Here is a 23,870-nt window from a genome sequence, read left to right on the forward strand (position 1 = left end):
TCCCCAGCTCGTCCTACCAGCTCCGTCCCGTAGCGTCCAGCGGCGGCGATCAGCACCGGTCTCAAGAGCAGCATCAGAGGTCGGCAAACGCTGCGAGTTCTGCACCAAAACAGCCGGCGGAGACCTCAAAAGAACGCAATCGGCCACAGCGCATTCATAGCTCCGTTTCAGCACGGTGTAGGCGAGGATAAATGTCAGGATATCGATGCGAAAGCAGACGGCTTGCGGAGCCGGGAGATTACACGTCCGTCCCGTCCGCCATCTTGGCTCCGTGTTCTGTATTATTGATATTTTTCCTGTTTTCCAAATTCTGTAACCTGATTGATATTTTACTAATGAATAAAGGGTCAGAGAAAAATTTACTTTTGACTAGAAAATAAAACCCTTTAAAATACTCAACAACTCTCTTTATTGGCTTGAATAATAAATTGCATTTTTGACTGTTCATCTTTATTTAAAGTCTCCTGAAGGTAATACATGGTGTGAAGGGCCCAACACCTTTTGAGCGGTAAATTAGAGGTAGCATGAGGGTTTTGCATTGAGAAACTACCAGAAGTAATTACCGTCTCCATCACAGGTACTAGGGATGAACAAGCACACACTCCAGACATCCTGCCTGTGAGCGAGGGATGGAAGCACAAAGCCTGCAGAAGGAGCGGATCGCGGAAGGAATTGAAGTAATTACCCATGGCATAGGAGCCATCCGATAGAGACTTGTGTGCAATAATCTTAACATATCCCCGTCGGAGCCTCCAAGCCCTTGGAATGATGTATGTGGTGGGCCCTGCTGAAGCTGGGATAGGCTCCTGCTTTTGGCCTGTGTGCCCCGTAAGTGGACTGTGTGACCACAATACTGCCAAGTGTGTTATTGGGTCGAACCAAGACCTGAAGACTAAGAGACCATAGAAGTACCCTGGGGTTGCCTTGAGAAGATTCGAGGTGGTCACCTTGAGACACTGTGTGCTGATGAACCATCATCTGCAGGCAGTTGGCAGTGACGCCCAAGACGAATCCTCAGGTACACACCAGAGGGTTGGAGCAAGCCGAGATCTGCAGTCACTGCCTGGAAGAGGGCCACCAAGAGAAGCCTATGCTTCTGCTGTGACCCTGCAAGCGACACACTGTTTTGCTGGCTTGTGTGCTACCCAAAGGCGACTGTCACGTGCTGCCAGGAAGCTCCTGACTGCTGCTGGTGAGACCCTGCTTCTGCAGGAACAGTAAACGCATCCTTGCAACTCTCCTAAATTGCCAAGTACCACTGCAGACTCTCATCACTGCTGTATGAGTGGGGATCTGAGCTGCTAACCTGAACTGGGAGAGAGACTGATAGGGCCTACGTCCAAGGCACTGCGTGCTAACCTAAAAGGGGGAAGAGAAGCATGAGCTACACTTACCAGTTCACCTGACTGACCATGAGCCTGCTATGAGGTGTGGGGACCAAGTACCAGAGGGGGTGACCCACTAGAGACAAGTGATAGTCTAAACAGTGGGGTACCCTAAGAGTACCAAGCCCCTCACCTGGGAATCATCTATACGTGTATAAATTAATGTGCAGTGACATTCTAAGTTTTTGTGCAATAAAACTACTTGTCTTTTGCTGCAAAGTGAAACACTGGGCTGAACTCTGATTGTATTGCTCTGATGGGGGTCAGGGTGAAGTGGTAGTGGTTCTTGAGCCTAAGTGTCCCCTACAACAACTTCCTTGAGAAGCCTGTGACTGCGCTCATTCAATACCACTGAGAGTCAAGTGCGGTAAGGGTTGTACTTGGCCCAATTTGTACAGCAACAGTAGGGACAGAAAGCAAAGGTAAAATACTTCACCTCCCACGGTTGTGGTCTAGTAGCCCCTGCCTGCCCAGTGGCCTCCTGAAAGAGGTTCGACACTAATCCATCCTTTCTGTCAACCATGCAACAACCAACCCACGCAGTAATTTGTCTAATCACTCTAATATTCACCTTTACAATTGCAAACTTACAGCCAGCACTTTTGGGGTTTTTATTGTTTGTTTTAAAAAATGGCTTAATCTTGTACTATGTTAACATAAATACATATTTCTAACAATATATTAGTCTCTTTGGCTTTTGTACAGTTGGGTAGGATGAGTTCTTTAGGATTTTGAATGGAATCTTGCACCATACATACATCTATTGAACATCTGTATGGATAACATAGATTCCTAAGAGTAAACCCACTTTATTAAAAAAGGACACAGAGAAGCTTATGCCAATAGCGGAATTCTTCCAAATGCATAACCTTTTTTATAGCAACTACTTTCATCAAAGAAAAGGAAAGGCAATGGGCAGATAATTTTCTCCCATCAATGGCTATCTATTTTTGGAGTGGTGGGAACAAACAATGGCAGGGCACACTAAAATGGACAAGGTCTAGTGGACAAGGTATGTCTTGTTCATAATTTGAAAATGGAAAGAACAGAAACAAGTATTGCAAACTGGAATGTAAATCAAATAAATCTTGGACTCTTTGTGCCGGCCTGGGGACTGCATCTCGTGAACTCTTGAACACATTTTGAGAAAGAGGTGAAACTCTGATAAATGGCTTACATTGAAACTGCTTCTAGCAAGACATTATAATTAATCTAAAGTATGTAGAGAGGTAACAGCAGTAACAAGGCAGGACGCCTGTAAGAAACTTCCTCTAAAATACAATTTAGATCAAACATATCCTTGTAGCCACTCTTTTTTAAAGACAATCTATATTAAGATGCTAGAAGGAATTTAGTACTTTGATTTATAAGTGGGTGCGATGCATAACATTGCAACTAAGGGAAAATAACTTTAAAATATTGTTTGTCCTTTCGTAACACAAAAAGTTTTTTTTTTCTCCCTGATTTTGTCTGGGGAAGTGGATTAGACAAATCAACCACCGAAATGAGACACTGACAATGTTTTTAAGAACACTGTTTACAATCAATATCTGATCGATGTAATATACAAAATAAATAGTCAGTATCTTAGATAAGATTGCAATGATGAGATTCGTTTTAATTGATGTATGATTTTCATATCTACAAAAACCCTTTAACAAAAACAGAGGAGTGATTAATGTCCATTTAGAATATATTTTTACAATAAATGAGCAGTAAGGTGCTTATGGGTTTGTTAAAATAGGACCTTGCTGATGTGTAATATTCAAATTGTGGTGTTGCAATTTTACTAGAATTTAAAATGAAATAATGTTTAAGACAGAATATACACTAAGGGTTCAACATTGAAGACAATGCAAGTTGGTTAGGAAATTAATAAGGGGTGTCTATTAATTTAGTGGCAATATTAGACAAGTGAACATCAACTAACATTTCTACCTACTGATCGATTTACAAGACAGGAAAATGGACAGCCTCCTGTATCTCAAACTCACTTTGACAAACACTTTATGCATCTAGTGGTCACCAGCAAATTTGAAATGGAGTATCCCATGTGCCTTGCTTAACTTGCACAGTTGGAACCGGACTACCCCCCAACACACAACCGTTCAGCAATGAAATTGTTATTTAAATACATCACAGAACCCCCGACAGTTTCTCATGTCTGGACCCCAAAATGGTGTATTTCAGCTTCCAGTTGGGACTCCATGGTGTGAATCGGGGTCAAGGCTATACCTCTGTAATTGGCCTAACGCTAACATATCTTTGAGTATTTTCATGGCATCCTCAAGCTTGAAACACTGCGACATCCAGCCCCATACGGTGCTCCATTCCTTTCTTCCAGGGCCCCACCGAGTGCAATGTAGCGGCTTACCACAGTCCGGTGATATCTCTTTTTGCTAACATCAGGCCCAGAAATAACAGATGGCGTTTATACCGGTTACCTCCGATTCCCTCGGTGTTATGAAGCAAAAGAAATTTTGGGTCCAATGCCACTTCCCAGTTAAGGACCTCCCGAAGACAGGATGTCACCCCGACAGTTGTGCGGCTAAGCCACACAGCTCCATACAGTATGAAGGTGTCCTCTTCAGTCCCACAGCAGAGGCACAAGGAGGAGCCCAATATGCTCTATGGAGATATTTTAACTGAATTAGGAGGACATGGGATAAAATTGCTGCCCCAACTGAAGCCTCTAGGGCCTCTGTCCAGTCATCCTCATCAATAGTAGCTATGTCCTCCTGCCATGCAAATTTGAATTTCTTTTAATAACTCTAAAACGAATGAACAGATTTACACCAAATAACAAAAAGGTCACTTTGCGGACCAAGAGCAACCTTTCTGTCAAAGTAGGTGTAATTCTGTTCAGAGGTTCGGGCTGTAGCAAAACAAAAAACGATATATATATTTATATTTAACTCATGCCCTAAGGTAAATTTGATTCACTTACCTGCCATGCACAGTTTTCTCATCAATAATTGTACAGCAAATGTTGCAGTGATCTTATCAATGATGTAAAGAAGATGTTACGAGTGATGTAATATGGGGGGAAATTAACAGTGCACCTTAAGACAGTTACTTGAAAAAACTCTAACTGCTGAATTTCAATGGTTTTGTGTGTGTGCAATCTGAATCTAACTATAACGTCCCTGTAACCTTTGTCTTTTATGGAATTTCAGCATTTTTCAAAGCTACTTCCGTACTGTAATGTACCTGTAACCTTAGCTTTTTCAGTGAAATTCTAGGAATTTTTTAACGTAAAGTAATGGGTAATTAACATGTGTTAATCCAACCGCCACCGCATATGGGGGTTGGCTGCAGGGCTTGGCCGCACTGCGGCCAACCAACTGCATGCAGTCAACCCCACACTGCGCACGGCCATCAGCTGTGCACAGCAGGCAGTGGCCACAAAATCTGGCCTATGGCCCAGCCATATAGTCAACCCATAAAAGGAAGCCATCCCTGGAGGGGATACACAGCCCTCTTCCCAGGGCTGATTTCAACGCTGGGGACCCCATTCCCCGGGGCCCAGCACATTTTTTACATGGTAAGGGGGGCATGCAGCCCCCCTCTCCGGGGCAATATTGGTGAACCCCGTGATCTGCAAAGCTCTAGCTGGCTCACCGCCTCACAACCTCAAGCAGGAGCAGGCACTGCTCCCGTAGCAGGGAGTAGCTAAAAAATACTACTCACTGCAGGCAGGAGCAATATTCAGAACTGTTTCTCTGCATCACTGCAGGCAGGGAAACACATCTGAAGTCTGGCCCAAGTGGGTGGGAGTATTTTTTATGCTCCCACTCACTGAGAGCAGACTTTGTGTTTACTCCCGCTCGGTGGAAGCTTTGAAATTGCTACTGCCAAGCGAGAGCAAACACAGGTTTCCCTGCCTGCAGCAGGGTGGGCAGGGACACTGCTATGTCTCAGGGCTGGGCATCCCATGACATAACAGGAGCAAGCCCTGTGTGATGGGGTTCCCATGGCCATTAATGGTTCTGGGAAGGGGGGCCACGTGGCCTTCCTCCCCTTTTTCCCCATGACCTGGTCTGTGTCTTGCTCATCTTAGTCTCAAGATGGCTGTCATCACTTCCTGGTTGAGATGAGTCGGATCCAAGGACCCTTCAAGTCTCTAGATATACATAAAGTTGTTTTTTTGATATCTCCCAAACTACTGAATGGATTTACACCAAATTACAAAATTAGATCTTTCTGGACCAAGATCTAGCCTTCTGCCAAATTTGGTTTAATTCCGTTCAGTGGTTCGGGCTATAGTCATGTCTAAAATCCCTATGGAAACTTGCATGGGGAAAATCTCTCCCCCGCACCACAGGGGAATTAGCCCCGCATGGAAGGGGTTAAAATATAAAGCCCTTACTTTCAGGTGCAGGTTTATGTCTTTCTCCTTCACAACCCAGAAGCTCCTCATGTAGTTGTTCGTGTTTAAATCTGAAGTTTCGCTATACATCAATGAATGAATTAAACAGTGTCTTATAAACTGTGCAGCTGCTCGGAAGAGTGTCCATGCATTGTTTATGACTGTTCCAAATGAGTACAGTTCTCAGTGTCCCCAGCTGACCTTATGTCTGTAGTTGTAGTCTGCTTGTTTAACCACTGACTGTGGACATCATCTTCAGTGTTTTGAGTCCAAACTGTAGTTGTTGGGGCCAGGGACTACTGGTGACATTTTAGGTGTGCAAAGACAGTGGTTTCTAAATTTAGACCACAAACAACCATGCACAGACATTTTTTTGTAAGAATTTGGCAGTCTATTTGGGGGTCCCCCATTTTTGGTCTTGGGGCAGAGTCTGATTACCCTGTCCTTTCTATATGGCATTTTCCCCTTTTTTTTGGTTACGCGAGGATCATGTCCTGCATCCTGTAATGGCGGCTGTAAGAGTACTTTTTCTCTTGTGCTCAGATAATCAAAGTTCTTGTGTCTCTGGCCTAAGGTTAGTGCCCACAGACCCAATGTGATAAAAGGAAGTAAAAAGCTAACTCAGCCAACAAGAAGCTTTTATTTTGTAAAATTTTTAGTCAATGGATGTCTGCAAACTTTGTCCTCAAATCCGCGCAGAATAACACAGCCAAGACATATAAAACTGTTAACCCTTTCAAGCTCAGCTGGAACCTTTTTAAAAATGCTTATCTCAAAAACTACTGAACAGATTCATCTCAAGCCACCAGAAGCACACTTTCCATGTAAAGTTCTACATTGATGCCCAGTCTGGCATCCATTCAGTGTTTTTTGCTCTAGGTGCTAGCAAAGTTTTCAAAGAGAGCTAAAATGGAAAAATATATATTTTTTGACCTCGCCTTCAACTTTTTTCCTCCTTTACAGAACTGTACGAAAATGTGCATACCTGGCCTTCGCTGGCTACGCAAATCGATTTCCGATTTAGTGTGGATCTGTCCATGGGGTCAAGTTATAGGCAAATTCAAAACACGCCTCTTCAATGGGACGTGTGGCTGAACCACACCAACAGAGTGGGCCCTATGTGAGCCAATAATATATATTCATTTTAAGATTATCCCATCTTAATATTCAGTTATTCACTGATAGGCACCAGGCTTGTGTTAAATGGACTTGCTGCAATGTAACTGAGTTGATAGAGGTCTTTCTTACATTATTCGCATCTAACCAGCTGTGGTGTAACTCCCAAACTGGCAATGTAAAGAGTAAATACAAATAATTTTACAATAACTGAAAGCAAATGAATTGGTGCAGATTGATTAGCTCCATATCCAGACAGGGGGCTTCAGAAATGATAAAACTCAAGGACTGAATGTGTTCAACCAATCAAAGTATCTTAAGTACTTCAAGCCTGGGGTTGCTGAAACACCCAACCTGATCTTCTATGAATCAAAAAGGATATGAAATGAACAAAGGAAGCCTCTGTCACTGTGACCTTCTATGTACGCCCATGCAGTTTGCTCTCTAGACTTGGGAAACTCTAGCTATTAATATTTCTGTGTCTCCCACTCAGCATAAAACTTCTCAACTCTATCTCACGCCCCAGGTACACCCCAAGTGCATTATCCTAAATACATACGTTTTTGGCAGCTTGATCTTCTTCAGGTTCTCTTCTGCCTTTTCGTCTGCCATGCCCACGTGGCAGCCGAGGGCTAGAAGGGTTCTTTGCAGGATGGAAGAAATGAAGAAGAGTGTGAAAACATGTGAAAACATCTCACAGTGATTTTACTCATCCCATTCACCCACAAGAGGAGGTTTTGATCACCTCATTTCTTTTGTCTTTCTCTTACATGACAACCAAAACGGCTTCCATCCATATCCTAGACCTTAAATTAATTTAACACTCACATACACTCTGGGCACAACCCTCCAAACCCTCAGCACTCTACCACAATCATGACATTTACTGATATTTTAACCTTCTCTTCACCAAGACGTTATATGCTACCACTTTCCCTTTTCTCCTTTTCTGCTTGTATTATTATATTTTTGATCAAAACAACAATAAAACTTGCTCAACAAAAAAAACCATAACTCTTAGGCGTGATTTACAAATAGTTACAAATCTCTTTATGCATGAGTGGATAATTATTTCATTTGTCCTGTATGTCCCTAAGAAGACGCTTAGCAGCCCAAAATACCACTGCCCTAGATGTCACTTACGAATGCTAAACATTTTCAAAACTCTAAGTGATACCTCTATATGCAAATTTAGGCTGATCTTGTCTTTGTTACAATTAAAGAGTTTTATATGAGAAGCATAAAACCTTTTCATTATGTAACTGACTTAGGCGCAGTGAAAAATTAGAATTAGGCCTCTCTGCCTTTAGGATGTCTCCAACCATCACCATTCTACTACTAAGCGCCCTTCTTAGATTTCACCTCTTGTCTACAGACCTATTATATCTATATATTTAAAGGGAACTTTGAGCCAGTCGACTTCATCCACTGGCTTATTAGATTTTTTGCCAATCCTGCCTTCACCAATCTCCCCTCCTTGGCTGTCGTCCCTCTCTCCACTGCAATGAAGCTTAAAACCTTACTTGAGTGTTTCTCCAGACATCAGAAGATTGTAATTTCTCTCTGGTTCTGGAAGGCTGTGGAAATCCAACAGGCAAGGGTGTAGCCTGGTGTTGTCATCGCGGACCTGCAGAGAACAAAAGAAAAACAACCGGGAATAACTGAGGGAAGTAAATCAAGAAAAACTGAAAGGCAAGGGACAGGAATAAACTAAATGTTCAGAAGTAGACAGAGAAAAAGAGGAGGTTGAAATGAATAACAAAGATAGCTGAAGATAGCGTCCAGGCACATGGCAGAAGCACTATGTGCTTGAACAGTCAGAGAAAGTGAATGAATGGTGACCAAAACAAAGGGTGGTATTTGAGGTAGAGATGCGATAGAGAACACAAACTGATGGACAGAACAAGGTACTGAATGGTCAAAAAAGGGGACAAGATTAGGCAAATGCAATTGAGCACAATAGATATTTTGAGAGGAGAATACAAAGAAAAGAGCCTCCTTTTTGACAAACATGTTACATGATCTGACCCATGGAAACCTGGAAAATCTTAAACTTATAACAGCGTCTGAAATCTATATATTAACCCTTGTTTATAGGAAGCTGAAAATCATTCCAACGCGGCAATATAAAAGGTAACTGGATATGCAAGACTGGAAAAGGGGAGGCAAATAAGATTTGGAGATTCCAAAGTATATTATATTTGGGTTTCCCTGTCATTGTGAGTTAACTGCACTTCAGAAGCAACACTCACCTGCCCGTAGGTCCAGCCTTGTTCTATTCGTGTCAGGGCCCACAGCTCATGGATATTCTCAGCCAGTTTTTCCCGGATGCGCTCCAGGTGCGGAGGGAGGACAATCTGGAAGGGCGATGTGCAGGGGTTAAGAGAGCGACACGGTGGGAGGCTAGTAGTGTGCAATTTAAAACAATCACTTAAAACCCACAATCTGGGACCCACAGCAAACGTATTGCCACGTCTTCTCCCAATTCATCAGGAAGGAAGAAGTCAAGGCTACTTTTTAAAATGATCACTGTTTCATATTGGATTGTGACAAGTGTGACCTGTATCGTCAGAGGACACATGGTGAGTTGTGTGGACAATGATTGTGACTACAGTCAAGCTTGTGAGGCCAGAGCTACATACCATGCTGGGAACCACTTTAATGCATAGTAATACAAAATAAAATAACTATTGATATAGTGCAAACCAATAAGCGAATTGTCTCTATGAGATTCAACAAGAGTTATTGCGCAACTCACTACTATTCAGTGCAATGACTTAGAAGGTATGAAAGGCTGAGCACTACTGGGATTCAAAATTGTGGCCTGTAGGTGTGTGGGCTGGTGCCCTGCCCCATGCTATTTTAATGGATGTTATAGTGGCAATTAATGCCCATTGATGAATGTAAACAAATGATCATGGTGTTGAGAATAAGTGAGTTTCTGTTAGACTATGGAGTTGTGTATGAAACTACGAATAAGATAACAGTCATGTAAAAGAAAAAGTGAACCTCTGCGATAAACTTGGAGTTGATGATGTAGAATTAAGTGAAACTGAGCTTGAGTATTTGTGGCCACTGATGCCAGCAGTGAGACGTCAATGATGTGCATAAGGACATTTGTGTTGTTTGAGGGTGTCCTGCAGAATATGAGGTCACTCCAGTCAATCGAATGGGAAACTGTGCATCACTAAATTGTATGAGGCTGGTGGTGTGGAATATGTATTTCGAATAAAGAAAATGAGGCAGTGATGTGGCAAAAGAGAGAGATTCCATAGGTCCGTATGAGGGCAATAATGCATCCATTAAACCTAGATACCTCATCCTTCCCTACTTTAAGAGTTCTGACATAATGTGTACTGTTCCTATAAATTCCTGGATGCAGTTTAGCTTGCAGTTTGACATCAGGCCTTCCTACCTGCACTGTGTCGACAGGGCAGGGTATGAAGGAAGTGTTGGATAGGGACTTGGTTGGTCCCAGAAGGTTCCTAATGTCTTCGAAGTCATGCTTGTATTCTTTAATGGGCTCCACCCTCATGCGGTCCCGGGGTAGAAGGGCTTCATAGCTGGGGGCGTAGCCTGGCGGTGGGAGGAACTTGAAGTCACCATGGCGACCACCCAGAAGAAATCGAACCCTGTGGGGATGCAAAAAAAGACAAACAATCTAAAGCAAAAGACACAATAATATGACAGATGAGACAAATCACAACACAAAAACAATATTGGATGTGCATTGTCAGATATGGCATTATTGTCCGTAGGAAGAGCAGCCAGATTAAACAGCACTTCAATCATTAAACACATGAGTTGAGACAGATTACCAAACATCATAAAAGATGGCCTACGCTACATAGAACTGTATGCACTGGGCTAAAGAAGAGGATTCAGACAGAGCCTCCTCCGGTAGGATCCAACGGAGCTTCATTCACCAGGAAAGAGCAGCAGAACCTGACAAAGCCAAAAACATCAGAAACAAATGCCCAGTTCAGATAAAGCCTAGGATGGTGCAGGTCAGAGAGAGCTTCATCAACATTCACATGTGCTGGGCCAACCCAAGTTCAATCTCTAGTAGAGCTGAGCCAGCCACAACTTAATCACCTAATTTGAGTAGCTGGGTCATGAGAGTGCTTCAATCAGAAGGACATAGACGTTGAGTCATACACAGTCCCAATCATCAGGCTGAGAAGCTGGGTCGGACATAGCTTTATTATCAAGGGTCAATAGGTAAGGGAACATTTCTCTCACAAGACCAAAGAAGTGAGGTCAGACAGACTTTCAAACACCTAGCACAGTGGCTGGATGAGTCAGGTCAGACAGTGCCTTAGTGATCTGGAAAGAGGAGAGACGTCAGAAAGGGTCTGAATCACTGCGGTAGAGTTCAGGTCATCTAGTGCCTCAATCACTAGGAAAAAAACACAAATCTGGCACAGTCTCAATCATCAGACCAGAGAAATCATATAAGACTCAGATAAATTGCCAGACCAGAGGAATTATATTAGACTCCACTAAATCACCAGCCCAAAGAAATCTGGACATAGGGAGGATTAACCATAAAGAAAGCAGAAATTGATAAATCAGAACTGTAAAGGAGCCAGGTTAGGCAGATGCTCAATCACCTAGTACTGGAACTGAGCCAGACAGAGCATCTGTCATTAGGTAGGAGGAGCCAGGTGACAATGAGCCTATGGGATCCGGAAAGAACAGCAATATCCGTGAGAGCTTGAATGACTAGGTCAGAGACAACAGGTGAGCAGTTGACTCAATCGATAGACAAAGTAGTCAATCAGACCCACCTCCCATCACTAAGGGTGAGGTGTCACTCCTGTGTACTATCTCTATATATTTCCAAGGTGTACAATCCATTTCTCTTTCCCAGGTGTGTAATGCCTCTGACTACCAAGTGTTCAATCCCCCCAGAATGGCATTATTCTGGATGTCGCTTGCTCATCTAAATATACAACTATCTCGTTTCCCACGGTGTGCAATCCCTCTACTTCCACCCAGTGTGCAACCCAAAATCTCCTCTGCTTTGCAACTCCTCTGCGCTCCAATGTGCTCAATCCAATTGACTCTCCCATTTAAGCAACACCTCAGTTACTCCTATGTGTTCAACACATTTGGGTCACTCACATGTGAAATCTATGTAGCTCTGGCAGGAGCTAACCCTATGAATCCCCCTAGTATTCAATCTTTAAATTTTTTCATGAATGCAACTGTACTGACAGGTTCTTCTGTTCATAGAGAGAGAGAGAGAGAGAGAGACAAAAAAGAGAGCGAGAGAGAGAGAAGGATAGAGAAGGTGAGAGAGAGACCATGAGACTTACTTAATGCCAGCGGAGAAGCTGACCACAGGGAAGAACAAGCCATCCAGGTTAAAGTTCTCAAACATGCCTTGCACTGGATAGCCATTGATGCGAAAGGAGATGCTGGGCACGCTAAGGTCCAGGCAACAGCTGACCACATCATCCGCAGCCAGCAGATGTTGATTTGGCGAAGCCACTGGGCTGACGATCCGACCTGCGCAAGGAAGAAAAGGAGCAGAGAAGAGCAATGTTAGGTAAACTGCCTAAAAACAGAGGTAGACAATCCAGAGCGCCCAGCCCACTAGGGCTTTCTGTGTACCCCCAGATAAGGAATGTCCTATGAAGACATGCATAGTGCAGGTGCTACTCCTTTCTAGATCTACCTAGTGGCAATAATAATATATGTAGCTGGCTCCAATTATTCAATCCACATTGCACAACTGATTCCATATACTGTCTGATTACGATGAAGGCCTTCTTTGCACAGTTGTGCTACAATACCATTGAAATGGATGTATGATGTTACAACGCATACTTTTACAACGCATGCCTTTACAACGCGGTTTTTACAACGAAAACCTTTACAGCGCATAGCGCTTTGGGGTGCTGGATAGTGAATAGTTTAATTTACTATTCCAACTCCAGTCCCCGTGGACACTAGGCAAGGTGTTGGATAGTAAATTAAACGTATTCCCTATCCTAGAGCGCCCCCCAGCGCAATGCGTTGTAATGGTTTGCGTTGTAAAAGTTGCATCGTAAAGGCACTGCGTGGTAAAAGTTGCGTTGTAAAGGATGTTTCCCCATTGAAACACCAGTGAGCACAAAGTGTCTCTGTATCAACCAGCACAGGCTGGCACAGTCTCATCCTCAGCCATCAAAAAGTACGTCCAAAGAAAATCATTAAGTATGTGTGAGGGGGACTTGGAAGGAGTCATATAAAGTATGTAATTGTTCATCGTCCAGTGAACTGCAACCTCCACACTGATGTTAGTGCTCCGGTGATGTCTAGATTCTGACTTTTGTCCCACCATAACCCTTCCTTCGTCCGTCCACAAGTCTAATTATCGTTGCAGTACAAAACCTGAAAAGCAACTCTCACATCATTGTCAGTATTCTTTGAATATTTTGTACGCAAAGTATGTAATGAAATATTTCCGAAATGTACAATTCTTAAATAGTATGAAAGAAAGTAGGGAATAATAAAAAGAAAAATTAATTTTGAACTTATCCCCAATATTTGCCAGAAAAACATTCATTAACAAGTTGATTCACATTTTTTTTAACCAGTTTTAGCCTTGTTAGGCAACAGATCAGCACAACGTGGCATTATAATTTTCCTCCATTAAACACTGTGGGCCTGATTCAGAAAGGTAAACTTACACTTTTCTGCAAGTTTGCTATTTTTTGCTATTCACAAACTACGAGTTAATAGTAAGTTTACGACTGTGGCGAGTCCGCATTAGAGGGCAGAGATCTCTGCCCATAAAAAGAGAGGCCTGTCCTATCTTTTTATGTGTGGAGTTCTCCACCCTGACTCATAGTTTGTGAATAGCAAAAAAAATAGTAAACTTACAGAAAAGTGTAAATGTACACCTTTGTGATTCAGGCCCTGTATGTGGGTGCACTTTCCTTTATGGACTGGATTTTGTGTTGAGGGAAGGAGGGATGTGGACACAACCACCTACACTCAAGACCTGTTCACAAAAACACACTGTAAAAGTCTCACAAAGTGAAGATGTTCAAGAGGAGCAACTTTCTTACCAGACCAGAGATGTAGCCCATCAAATCCAAAGGAGTAGAGATCGTCACCTACGCCGTTTGCCCCCCAGCCCTCTCCACCACCAGGGTAAGGACTGTAGCCCTTGGTCATGGCCCAACCAACACGCAGATGGGTGGCGTCTGCTGTCAGGAATGGCTCTACGTAGTCCACAATCATCTCGAAGTACCACTTCTTGTATTGTGTGGAACCCTCTGCAGTGCCCATGAAGATATTAGGTCTCATACTGGAGAGATCAGAGGAGGATAAATTAGTGACACTGATAGATACCAAGCGTAGCCATATTCTAATGTAAAAAAGTGTATGAGTGATGTCCCCAATTGACCAATAGCCCACCCTCTTGGCCAATAACAGACGGGTGAGGAGTGGTTGGGGTACAAATATTGGTTATTACCTGGTCACATAGTTCACCAGACGCGTTTGCAGAAGCAGGTCGCGGCGGGGAAGGAGGTTTTCAGTGATAAGGTTCTGGTTGGATCTAACAGCAACACCATTGCAGACACAGAGAGAGCAAAGCACATCCAGGACCTGGAAATAAGAGACAAGAAGGGGACAGAGAGCATGACTAAAAGAGAGTGAGGCTAGAGATAATAATGGATGACACAATGAGATGGGGAGAGATGAGCATTAAAACCACAGATATAAATACTAAGTACACATGTTCCTGAATGAGAGAGAGTGAGTGAGAGAGAGAGAGATGACAATGGAGAAAGGGAAGAAAATTGGAAAAATAAAGATAATAAAATGTTCGTAAGTGAACGTCTGCTGAATGGTAAACAGGTATTTATCCTTGCCACGTGTACCTGACTCCATACGAAACTGGCCTCCTGACTTTTTAATTTGGCCTGGGAATCAAAATAATGTGGTGTGCGTGTTGAGGCTTAGGTCTGCCCCAGGTAATGTGAGATCCAACACCTATTTTGCTCTGAATGAGCGTTCCAAGTGTGCCCGCGTAGTAGGCATGGGACGACATTCCCTGCCCTGGGTGCAAAACAATTTAATTTTCTGGAAATGTTTTTATTAGTGTTATGAAATAAAACAAGTATGCAATGAAGTTGTAACGGCAAGAACAATAGATCGCACAGAACTGAATTGTTAGGAGAAAGAAAACGCAAGCTAGTGGAAAGGTAAAATCCTAGAAAAGTGCGTGACAAACTAGGTGGAGTAAGTCAAGATGGGGAACGGAAGGGGAACGTGGTGAACCCAAGAGACACCTATATTAATGTGTCAGATACGAGGAAACTGGAAGTATGGACCGGTGAGAATGGGTAAGGTGTATAAGGTGAGAAACCCAGAAAAATAGAGGGGAGATGCCCAACAGTCGCAGAATACAAGATAGTCGTAATGAGAAGTCTACCCAGCAGGAGCTCCAGTCAACCTGGACGACACAGGGCATAGGTGGGGTGGAGGAGGGTAACTCTGCTCAGGGGGCAAAGAACACCCCTGGGTGAAGGGCAGATTCAAGGGGACATGGCACCGTCAGCCTGGGCCGACAGGGATTAGGTGCGAATGCTATCACAAGCGTGAGCAATCGGAAGACGTTGCACAAAAAAACACAAGCTAACAAAATATAGATAAAGACAAACGGAAAAGGAAAAATGAGAACAAAACAGTGTACAATATAATGAAATAAAAGTTTGTTGAATGAGGTAGAGCCTCTGAAAGGCACTGTAGCCTACAACCCTGGCACGCACTTACCTTGTGGTTGCGGCCATGTTTGTCGAGCAGCGAAATAATGGACTTGATGTGGTTCTCCTGGATGATGTTCAGCACTTCAGGGCTCTCAATGAGGACACAGTACAGAACCTCCAGGATACCTGTCAAAACACCAAAGGAACAGGACTAACATGAGAGGCACACAGTGCTGTGTATTCAAAAGCACGGGGAGTATGCTAACCATGAGGCAGTTTGCCAACTGTGCGATACAGCACAGCTTCACCAGTTCCTGCACACATGCATCACATCACCTGTAAACCACTCGCAACCTACCTCTATATTGTAGGATGTGTCTCACACAGAACTGTATGATCTGGATTTAGAACCAGTCAGCACACCACACTACCAACTGTAATATTTTGTGGCCAAGGTTTAACGTGCCTGGGGCACAGCGAAGCTTAAGATTCATTAACGTAATTGGCATATGCATCTCTGAAAAAGGAATTCATAAAAAATCTTTCACTATTACATGTATTTTCATTCCTAAAACTTGAGGGAGGCTATTTTTGTAATTGGAAATGGGAGGAGACATGATAGTATTTCAGGAGTACTTGTGACCTGGAGGTTTATTTTTTTGACCTGAGGGCATGGTCTTGTTTTTCACCTATCAGACCTTTTGTTTTGAAATGAATACAAACATATTGAATACCTAGACACACCGGGCCTGCCATGCCAATCAAGTCTACTGATTTCCTGGAATACAGTCAACACAGAGCCCATACACTGACAACAGTGTTTCACTGAGTCTGTACAATACATGTTAAAATTAAGTTAGGGTGCACTTTCCAACAGAATCTGGATTCACTACACTTTTTGTAAACAAAGAGGAGAAGGCTATTCACAAAGGTAGCTTATACTTGGGAGTAACTTACATGTATAATTTACTTGTATACTTCTGAGTGACATTACAACTTTTGGGTACTCACAAACTCGGAGTATAAAGTTCCTCAAAAGTAACTTGCACATCTCCAACCAAATGTATAATCTTAAGCTTTTACTGCAATAAAAAGAATCAGTAGTAAGTCTAGTTCCACACATGGCCAACCACTGGTATTACAACACCTGCCCACTAAAAAAACACAGAGGTAGAGACTTAAAATGAAACCCCATAAGGAATGTTAAATTAAATTAAATTACTTAAGATAGATAAATTATAAATAAATAGAATTTATTATTAAAAAATATCTAAAAATAAAACATATTTATTATTTAATTTGAATATATTTGAACAATTTTAATTGAAATACCTTAGATTAATACTACACAGAACCAAAAACACAAACTTAACCGAAAGGCCAACACATCACCCTGCCCTCCCTAACCTCCGTGCACCTTATTCACTACCCACATAAGAGTACAGCAATGTTGGCATCTCTTAAGGACTACCTCATGTTTATGGAGCAAGGATTCGAAGGAAAGAAACTTGCTCGAATCAACCTCTCGTTAGCAAGTACTAACAAGTAGAAATAGAAACTTGAAAGAAAATTAACATACACACGACTTAACCATGTGATTAACCCTTTTGAGAGGCAATCTCTCACGCATGCGCAAGAAGTCACTAACTGTAGGTCTCGAAAAACCACGTGCAGGGCATATGCTCGCCTGGATTTTAAAAGAGGTTTTTGCTACTAATGCTTTGCTTAACAAAGAAGAAAATAACATGGGATAGAGTAGAAGTGGGTGGTAGACAGTGATAATGACATATTTGAGAAATTAACCTCTGTTTATGATTCCTTTATCAATAGTGTGTGTTTGGGCCTGATGTGTTGAACCAAAAGAAAAGATGGCGGGTGAAACGCAACTCAAGTTGAGTCTGCGCATTAAAGTCCTGGAATGACTTGCTGACCGGGACATTGACCGTCTGCCAATAACCAAGGATGGATGCTTGGGAAAGCACTTCAACTGAAGAAATGATATACCTTTTGTATCTATCTGTTTTGTGAATGCATGTGAAAGGAAGTGTTCCAAAAATTGAATAAATTAAGTGGGAAGGGTTTACTAAACAAAGAATTAGTTAAGTATTCTGGAACGGTCGCATGAGGTGATGACAACTCCCCTGCCCCGGCCCAATCACAGTTCATGAATCACAGATACTTGCAACCTTTGAGGGTGGGACACTCAAAATTAAAGGGTATAACTTGAGTGACTTAAGATTAAGGTAGAGGAGCTGCTACAAAGAGACGTTGATGCTGAGTGAGGAGTGGGCAAGAGCTGGTGCTGGGGAAGAACAGACTGAGAAAATTCAATTACTTAAGACAGCCTGATTAGATAGAAAATTTTGCGCAAGAATATTGAGGAGGGAGAGAGTGTGAGAGAGGGATGCGCTCCGGTGCGTCGGGTTCTAGAGAAGGATAGTAAGTATAATCCTATCCTGCACCTGCCCTTTAGTCTTTGTCGCCTGACTCTTAATCAGGTGACCTCCACCAATCCTTTTGGCCAGGGGTTGGGTTTCCTGTTTCACCTTGGTAATTATCATTCTATCTTATAATTTTGCACATTCTTCTGCAAAGTACGAATTATTGTGTATTTTGTCCCTTCATCTATCACTCCTAATGTGTTGAGATTGTTGAATGTATTTGTGTATTTTAATGTTATTTGATAAATTAATTTTCTCTCCCATGAAAGTTGATGGAGTTTGCACTGTGAATCTGTACAAATGAGTGCTCATTTTGATTGAATTATTAGATAAAATCTATTGAATCTTACTTGGAGTCTGTGATCTTTTTATTGAAAAGTTATAAGATAGGTTAATGAATTTGTTAATATCACCGACAACTACTCGACTAATGGTCCATTGACCAAAGGAAGAGTGTTGATCTGTGAAGATTAGTTAGGCATTGACTAATTCGGATCAAAGAGAAATAAAACTTGACCCCCACCGAAACAGTCAGGAAATCTGAATGTGTATTTGGCCCCATTTTGAATGATACGTTGAATTGTGAAATGTTTATCCTGGCCTTTCGCTGGAACAATGTAGCTGAGTAAGTACATTTATCTTACATATTCCAAATGCTAGCCTCTCTTATTGTGACCCATCTGTGCCTTGGTTCCATTCATGTTCAAGGCCACCTGCAACTTTAAAAGCCTTGCAGAGCCATCCCGATTCCAATCTTGACATGACAGCTCACTAAGTATCTCAGTCTTTGTGTCTGAGATGGTGACTATCCATAAACCATCACACACATTTATGATGGACTAGCATTCGGAGGGTCAGTGATGGATTGGATTATTGTTTCTTACTCCATTAGGGCTTCAGCTAGCTTATGAACCTTTCTCATCCATTTCGATTCTGACTCCTCAGCTGCACCCACCTTTATCCAGTTTTTCAATGCCACTTTCAAGAAATGAGCAAGAATGTTAAGAGGTATAATACGTCTCCCTCTCTAAGTTCCTTTTAAAGCAGTATTACTGTATTTTATTGCTCTCCTTCTCATAAACACCATATGTACCTTTGCCTCCAGTTCTACTGTACTTTCTACCTGTATCCATACCATTGGCTTATGTTTGACTCCTTACTCTTACTTTATATAGGAAAATATCCACGGTCACACAAGCATGTCCCATTCAACTTCTAAAATCATCTACTTGCCATTCTCAGGCAACCAGAGAACAATTTCAAAATTATGCCACAGAAAAAACTTGAGAAAAAACATTCCCTGTAACAATTTGTAGTAAAATTGAAAGAACCAATTAAGGAAAACGAAACCCTTGTAGTTGTGTTGTTCTCTCATAAACACAAATAGATCCAAAAAAGTAATCATATCACAAATCTTCCATTTGCTGTAGTTCTGACTCCTTCAATATGCCTTTGGTTGGGCATTTACTCTCATTCTCAATGTACCCTCATCTTTGCATTTGCTCTATTATGTATATATGTTTTAAAACGCTCAGCTCATTGTTCAATTTACTGATGCCAAACCATAACCACCATATGGATTCCAAAGTTTCAATAGGATTTTTAGTTTTAGTAAATGGCTAACTACCCAGTTTCTTCACTTGATTAATAATGGTGATGTGCTTTAAACAACACATATTAACCATTTTGGATGACTATTCTAATCCTAATCCATATTCCCATTTCCTCCTTACTTGTGGAAGAAAGGAGACAGTGGCTTTGGACAGCACAGATCTGTCTCTTTAAGAAATCTAAAGTCAGGCCTCACAGATGGACCCACATGTGGTAAGACCTCCAACATACCTAATGTTGAAGAGTTTAAATTGTGCCCACTGTAAGAGCAGAGGAAGTGACTGTAAACGAAAAGGACATCTTTCTGGAAGCTAATTTCAGTTTGCTGGAAGCAATAGGCTTGACAATATTAGGAATGTGTTTCCTAAACTGTGGGTTGCAACCCACTGGTGGGTCCTGAGCTGATTTTTAGTGGGTACTGAAAGTCCAAGCAATAAATAAAGATGCCTTTAAATTTTGTATTTATTGTGTCACATTTGCTCTGCATCAAATACTGAGGGGGTGTGAGAAAGCGCCATCTTTCTTGCATAGGTATGCCCTCACTTTTTGCTGAATTGCTGATGTGCTTTGACTGAGTGTGCCCAGGGTCTGTGTTTCTTCCCTAAACACTGTGTTGAAACTAAAACCCAATTGGTATCTCCGGCCACCTGTCAGCCCCTAGTAAATGGGACCCTAGGTACCCAGGGAATGGTGACCAGAGAAGACCCCTAAGGGCTGCAGCACTTACTGTGCCACCCTTAGAGGCCCTGTACCCTGACGCCCACACAATGCCTTTGCAGGCTGAGTGTCTAAGTACAGAACTAAACAAAGAGTCGACATGGCACTGTGTGCCATGCCCACAAACCCCACTGCCCTGGCATACATCAGCCACACCTCTAGCTGGGTGCCCTATGCCAGTGGTGTGGGCACAGGTACATGAGCCCTGTGCCCCTACAGTACCCAGGGCCATTCCTGGGCACTGTAAGTGCAGTGATGCCATTAAGAGTACATGGTGCTGGGAGGTTGTCATTCTGAACTCCACAGCACCATAATGGCTACACTGAAGACTGACAAGTTTGATATCAAACTTCTCAGCACATTAAACCCACACTAATGGCAGTGTGGGATTTAATGTAAAATGCACTACAGAGGGCATCTTAGAGATGCCCCCTGAAACCTAACCTACAATCCACGTCTTGTCTGAGAGGCTGCCTAGGCTGCCACACAGCAGACACGTTGCTGGACCCCTGGTTGGAGAGCCCTCGCTCTCCTGGGCCTGCAACAATGCACATCCTGGGACCAGGTGCCAAGCCTCCTCCCCCAGGATGGGCAGGGGAAGCTTCAAAAGGCATTCTGCCTTTGTGAGCTTCTCCAGACCACTTGCTGTACTCAGCAACTGGCCCCCACCAGTTCTGACCCCCACTCTGGTGGGAAGACTGGCGGGAAACCCTACGTCAGGAAGGGGGTTGTGCCAGCCTGTGCCGACTCCACCCCTCAGGTGGGAGAGGCGAGGTGAAGCCCGACCCCGGGCTCCGGCCATCTTTGAGATAGGGACCCCTGCCCAATCACAGCTAGGATCCTGCCCCCCTCCCACAGGAGGGGGGCAGGAGATCAGCAGTCAGTCATCGAGATAGGGAAGACTGACACCCTTGATCTGAGCAGATGAGCTGTGACCCCTGCCATAACCTCAGTAAACACCCACAACCACGGGCTACTTCTGGAGCCAGAACCCAATAAAGGGTAGCAGTCTTCACGGATCTTGACTGGTGTTGAAAGAAAAGACCTGACATCAGCGGGCTGAGGTGGTGCCTATATAGGTGACACAGACATCACTTTTGGCACGGAAAACCCCAGGCGGAGCCGACCAATGTCATCTACCAGCACATGGGGATATTGCTCGAAGACAAATCGCATGTATTCAGTCTGATGCCTGGGAAATCCAAAGAAAACATTCTTAAATAAATCCCAATGTCTTTGGCTGCTTTCTATAGTATTTTGATGACTTCTAATCGCAAAGCCTCCAAATGTTGATGATGTTCCTTTTGTTGGAGGTGTCAACTGTGGTTTTGATAAGATTTCTCTTGTGTGTCTACGCTTCACTATATCCAACACCCAAGGTTCTGCAGTCATTTTTTCATTTTTTGCAAGGCCGAAAGATGTGCCCGTACTTCCCAAATCCCTCTACCCCATAGCCATAGCCCTGACATGCATAGATGAAGGGGGGGGGGGGGGGGCTGGCGGGGAAGTCAGGTGCAGTAGCTTCTGTCTTGGCCCTTGAAGATTGATAGGCCTCTCTATTTACGTTGTTGTCTTACATATTGAGCAGCAGATTGATTTTCTAGGTAGTATTCCTGCCTCAAAGGGATGAAACTTACCTGAATCTTATGGTTGGTATGAGCTTCACTGGCTGTAAGGGTAAGTCCTAAATTAAGAGTACTTTTATCTCCAATACTGCTCCCCTAAATATCTTGTTGGTCATTGACTGGCATGTTTAATACTCTTGAATGGACCGCCTGGAGAAAAGTTGTTTTACGCACTCAGCCAAATCTTTTCAAGATGGCTTCCACTGCCACCTGCTGGTATTAGAAGGATCTCATGAAGCACCTATGAAGGCAGTTGTAGGAAAGTGCCCCTTTTTGACATATTTACCCCCCATTTGTTGCCTGGTATCTGATGAAATTTTGACTGAAACCAGGTCCCCAGTGCCAGTGTTCATTTTCTAAACTGTACCATTGTTCTACAACTGGCACCACTTTAGGCTCCGTGTAAGTCCCTAGTAAATGGTACGACTGGTACCTAGGGCATTGGAACTAAACAGGGTCCCTAAGGGCTACAGCACACATTGTTCCATCCTAAGGGACCCCTCACCAAGCTAATTCAAACTGCCATTGCAGCCTGCGTGTCTTGTTGTAGAGAAAAAAGAAGAGTCCACAAGGCACATCTCCCTATGTGCCATGCCTACACAGCATTGCAAGTGGTATAGGTAAGTCACCCCTACAGAAGACCATACAGCCCTAAGGCAGGATGCACTATACACATGTGTGGGCATGTCTGCATGAGGGGATGTGTCCCTGTGATATCTAAGTTCACCCTTAGACACCACACGTGCACAGGGAAGCCATACCGAGTACACTGGCTGGACACTCATGATTCTGAGTTGCCCAGCTACATGATGGCTTCACTGAACCCCCATATGTTTTGTATTAAACATCTTGCCTTAATGAACCAACACTGAGGCCAGTGTTGGATTTATTAAGAAATACACCCAAGGGCACCTTAAAGATGCACTATAAAGGTGCCCCCTGAAAATCTACCAACTACTAGTGTGTTTACTAACTGGTCTCAGCCAGCTGGTGTTTACACTTCCGCCCTGCAGGATGCGCCTTTTCAGGGCAGGAAGCTTCAAAGGCCCTGCCACCTGTGTTATGCGACCCTGGTCTCTCCAGATAGTGGAGGCAAGACAAGCAGGAAAATTAGTAAGAATAGCAGGTGTGCCCACCTTCAGCTGGCACCAGCCCTAAGGCGGACCAGCTGATGGGTAACTCCACTTTCAGATTCCCCCATCTTGATTTGGCCGGCATTAGCAAACTAGTGTCAGGGGTATGCCTGCTTTCCACAGTAAGTGGTCGTATTGAGTGTGTAGACACCCTATAGGTATGAATCCCAATGGATACTACCTGTCACTTCCCTGAAGCAGCCCTAAATTGAGTATTTAGGTGGCACCCCTGAACCCAAGAACTCAGATTTGAAGGATCAAGAGAAGAAGGACAAAGAAGAGTCACTGCCTGGTAAGAACGGCAGAAGAGCTGAGAACTTTTGGCGAAAACCCTGCCTGCTCGCACCTCTCTCAACAATCGTGACACAGTGACTCATCTTGCTAGCTGGAGAACTGCCAAAACCTTGGGTAGCCTGCCAGCACTTTAAAAATCACCTACAGTTGCCCTCGGAGTACAGAAGCTACTACCCTGCAGCTGGCAGGCAACGACAAGCAAAGTCTGGTCCACTGCCTTGCAGCTCCCCAGCCCGAACAATGCCGCAAACAACCAGGAGAAATACTTGTGCTCAGATCTGTCTACCCATCAAGTGGGAAGACACTAGGACCTACCGGAGCCATGCAGCATCAATCCCCAGGGTGCTGGAAGCTCTGCAGCAAACACCAACATTGAGAGCCCAGTCAAGATTCTCATGGCACCATGACCGAGCTGCTATTGAGGGACGTCAGCATCACTGAGACCCACTCTGTGAGTGGCCCAACTGTCCT

General features: G+C 43.4%; 1 protein-coding gene across 1 annotated transcript in view; it reads right to left on the reverse strand.

The window, feature by feature from the left end:
- Positions 1-23,870, reverse strand: part of RYR1 (ryanodine receptor 1) — a 1,073,089-nt gene that overhangs the window by 786,611 nt on the left and 262,608 nt on the right. Inside the window, exons 16-23 of the mRNA XM_078661091.1 lie at positions 15,646-15,764; positions 14,342-14,475; positions 13,932-14,173; positions 12,192-12,384; positions 10,286-10,502; positions 9,123-9,227; positions 8,394-8,497; positions 7,430-7,513 (exon numbers count right to left, since the gene is read on the reverse strand). Coding sequence (XP_078517217.1) covers positions 7,430-7,513; positions 8,394-8,497; positions 9,123-9,227; positions 10,286-10,502; positions 12,192-12,384; positions 13,932-14,173; positions 14,342-14,475; positions 15,646-15,764 — 1,198 coding nt within the window. The remainder of the gene's footprint in view (positions 1-7,429; positions 7,514-8,393; positions 8,498-9,122; positions 9,228-10,285; positions 10,503-12,191; positions 12,385-13,931; positions 14,174-14,341; positions 14,476-15,645; positions 15,765-23,870) is intronic.

Source organism: Lissotriton helveticus, chromosome 9, assembly GCF_964261635.1.
Source record: "Lissotriton helveticus chromosome 9, aLisHel1.1, whole genome shotgun sequence".
Taxonomy (NCBI): domain Eukaryota; kingdom Metazoa; phylum Chordata; class Amphibia; order Caudata; family Salamandridae; genus Lissotriton; species Lissotriton helveticus.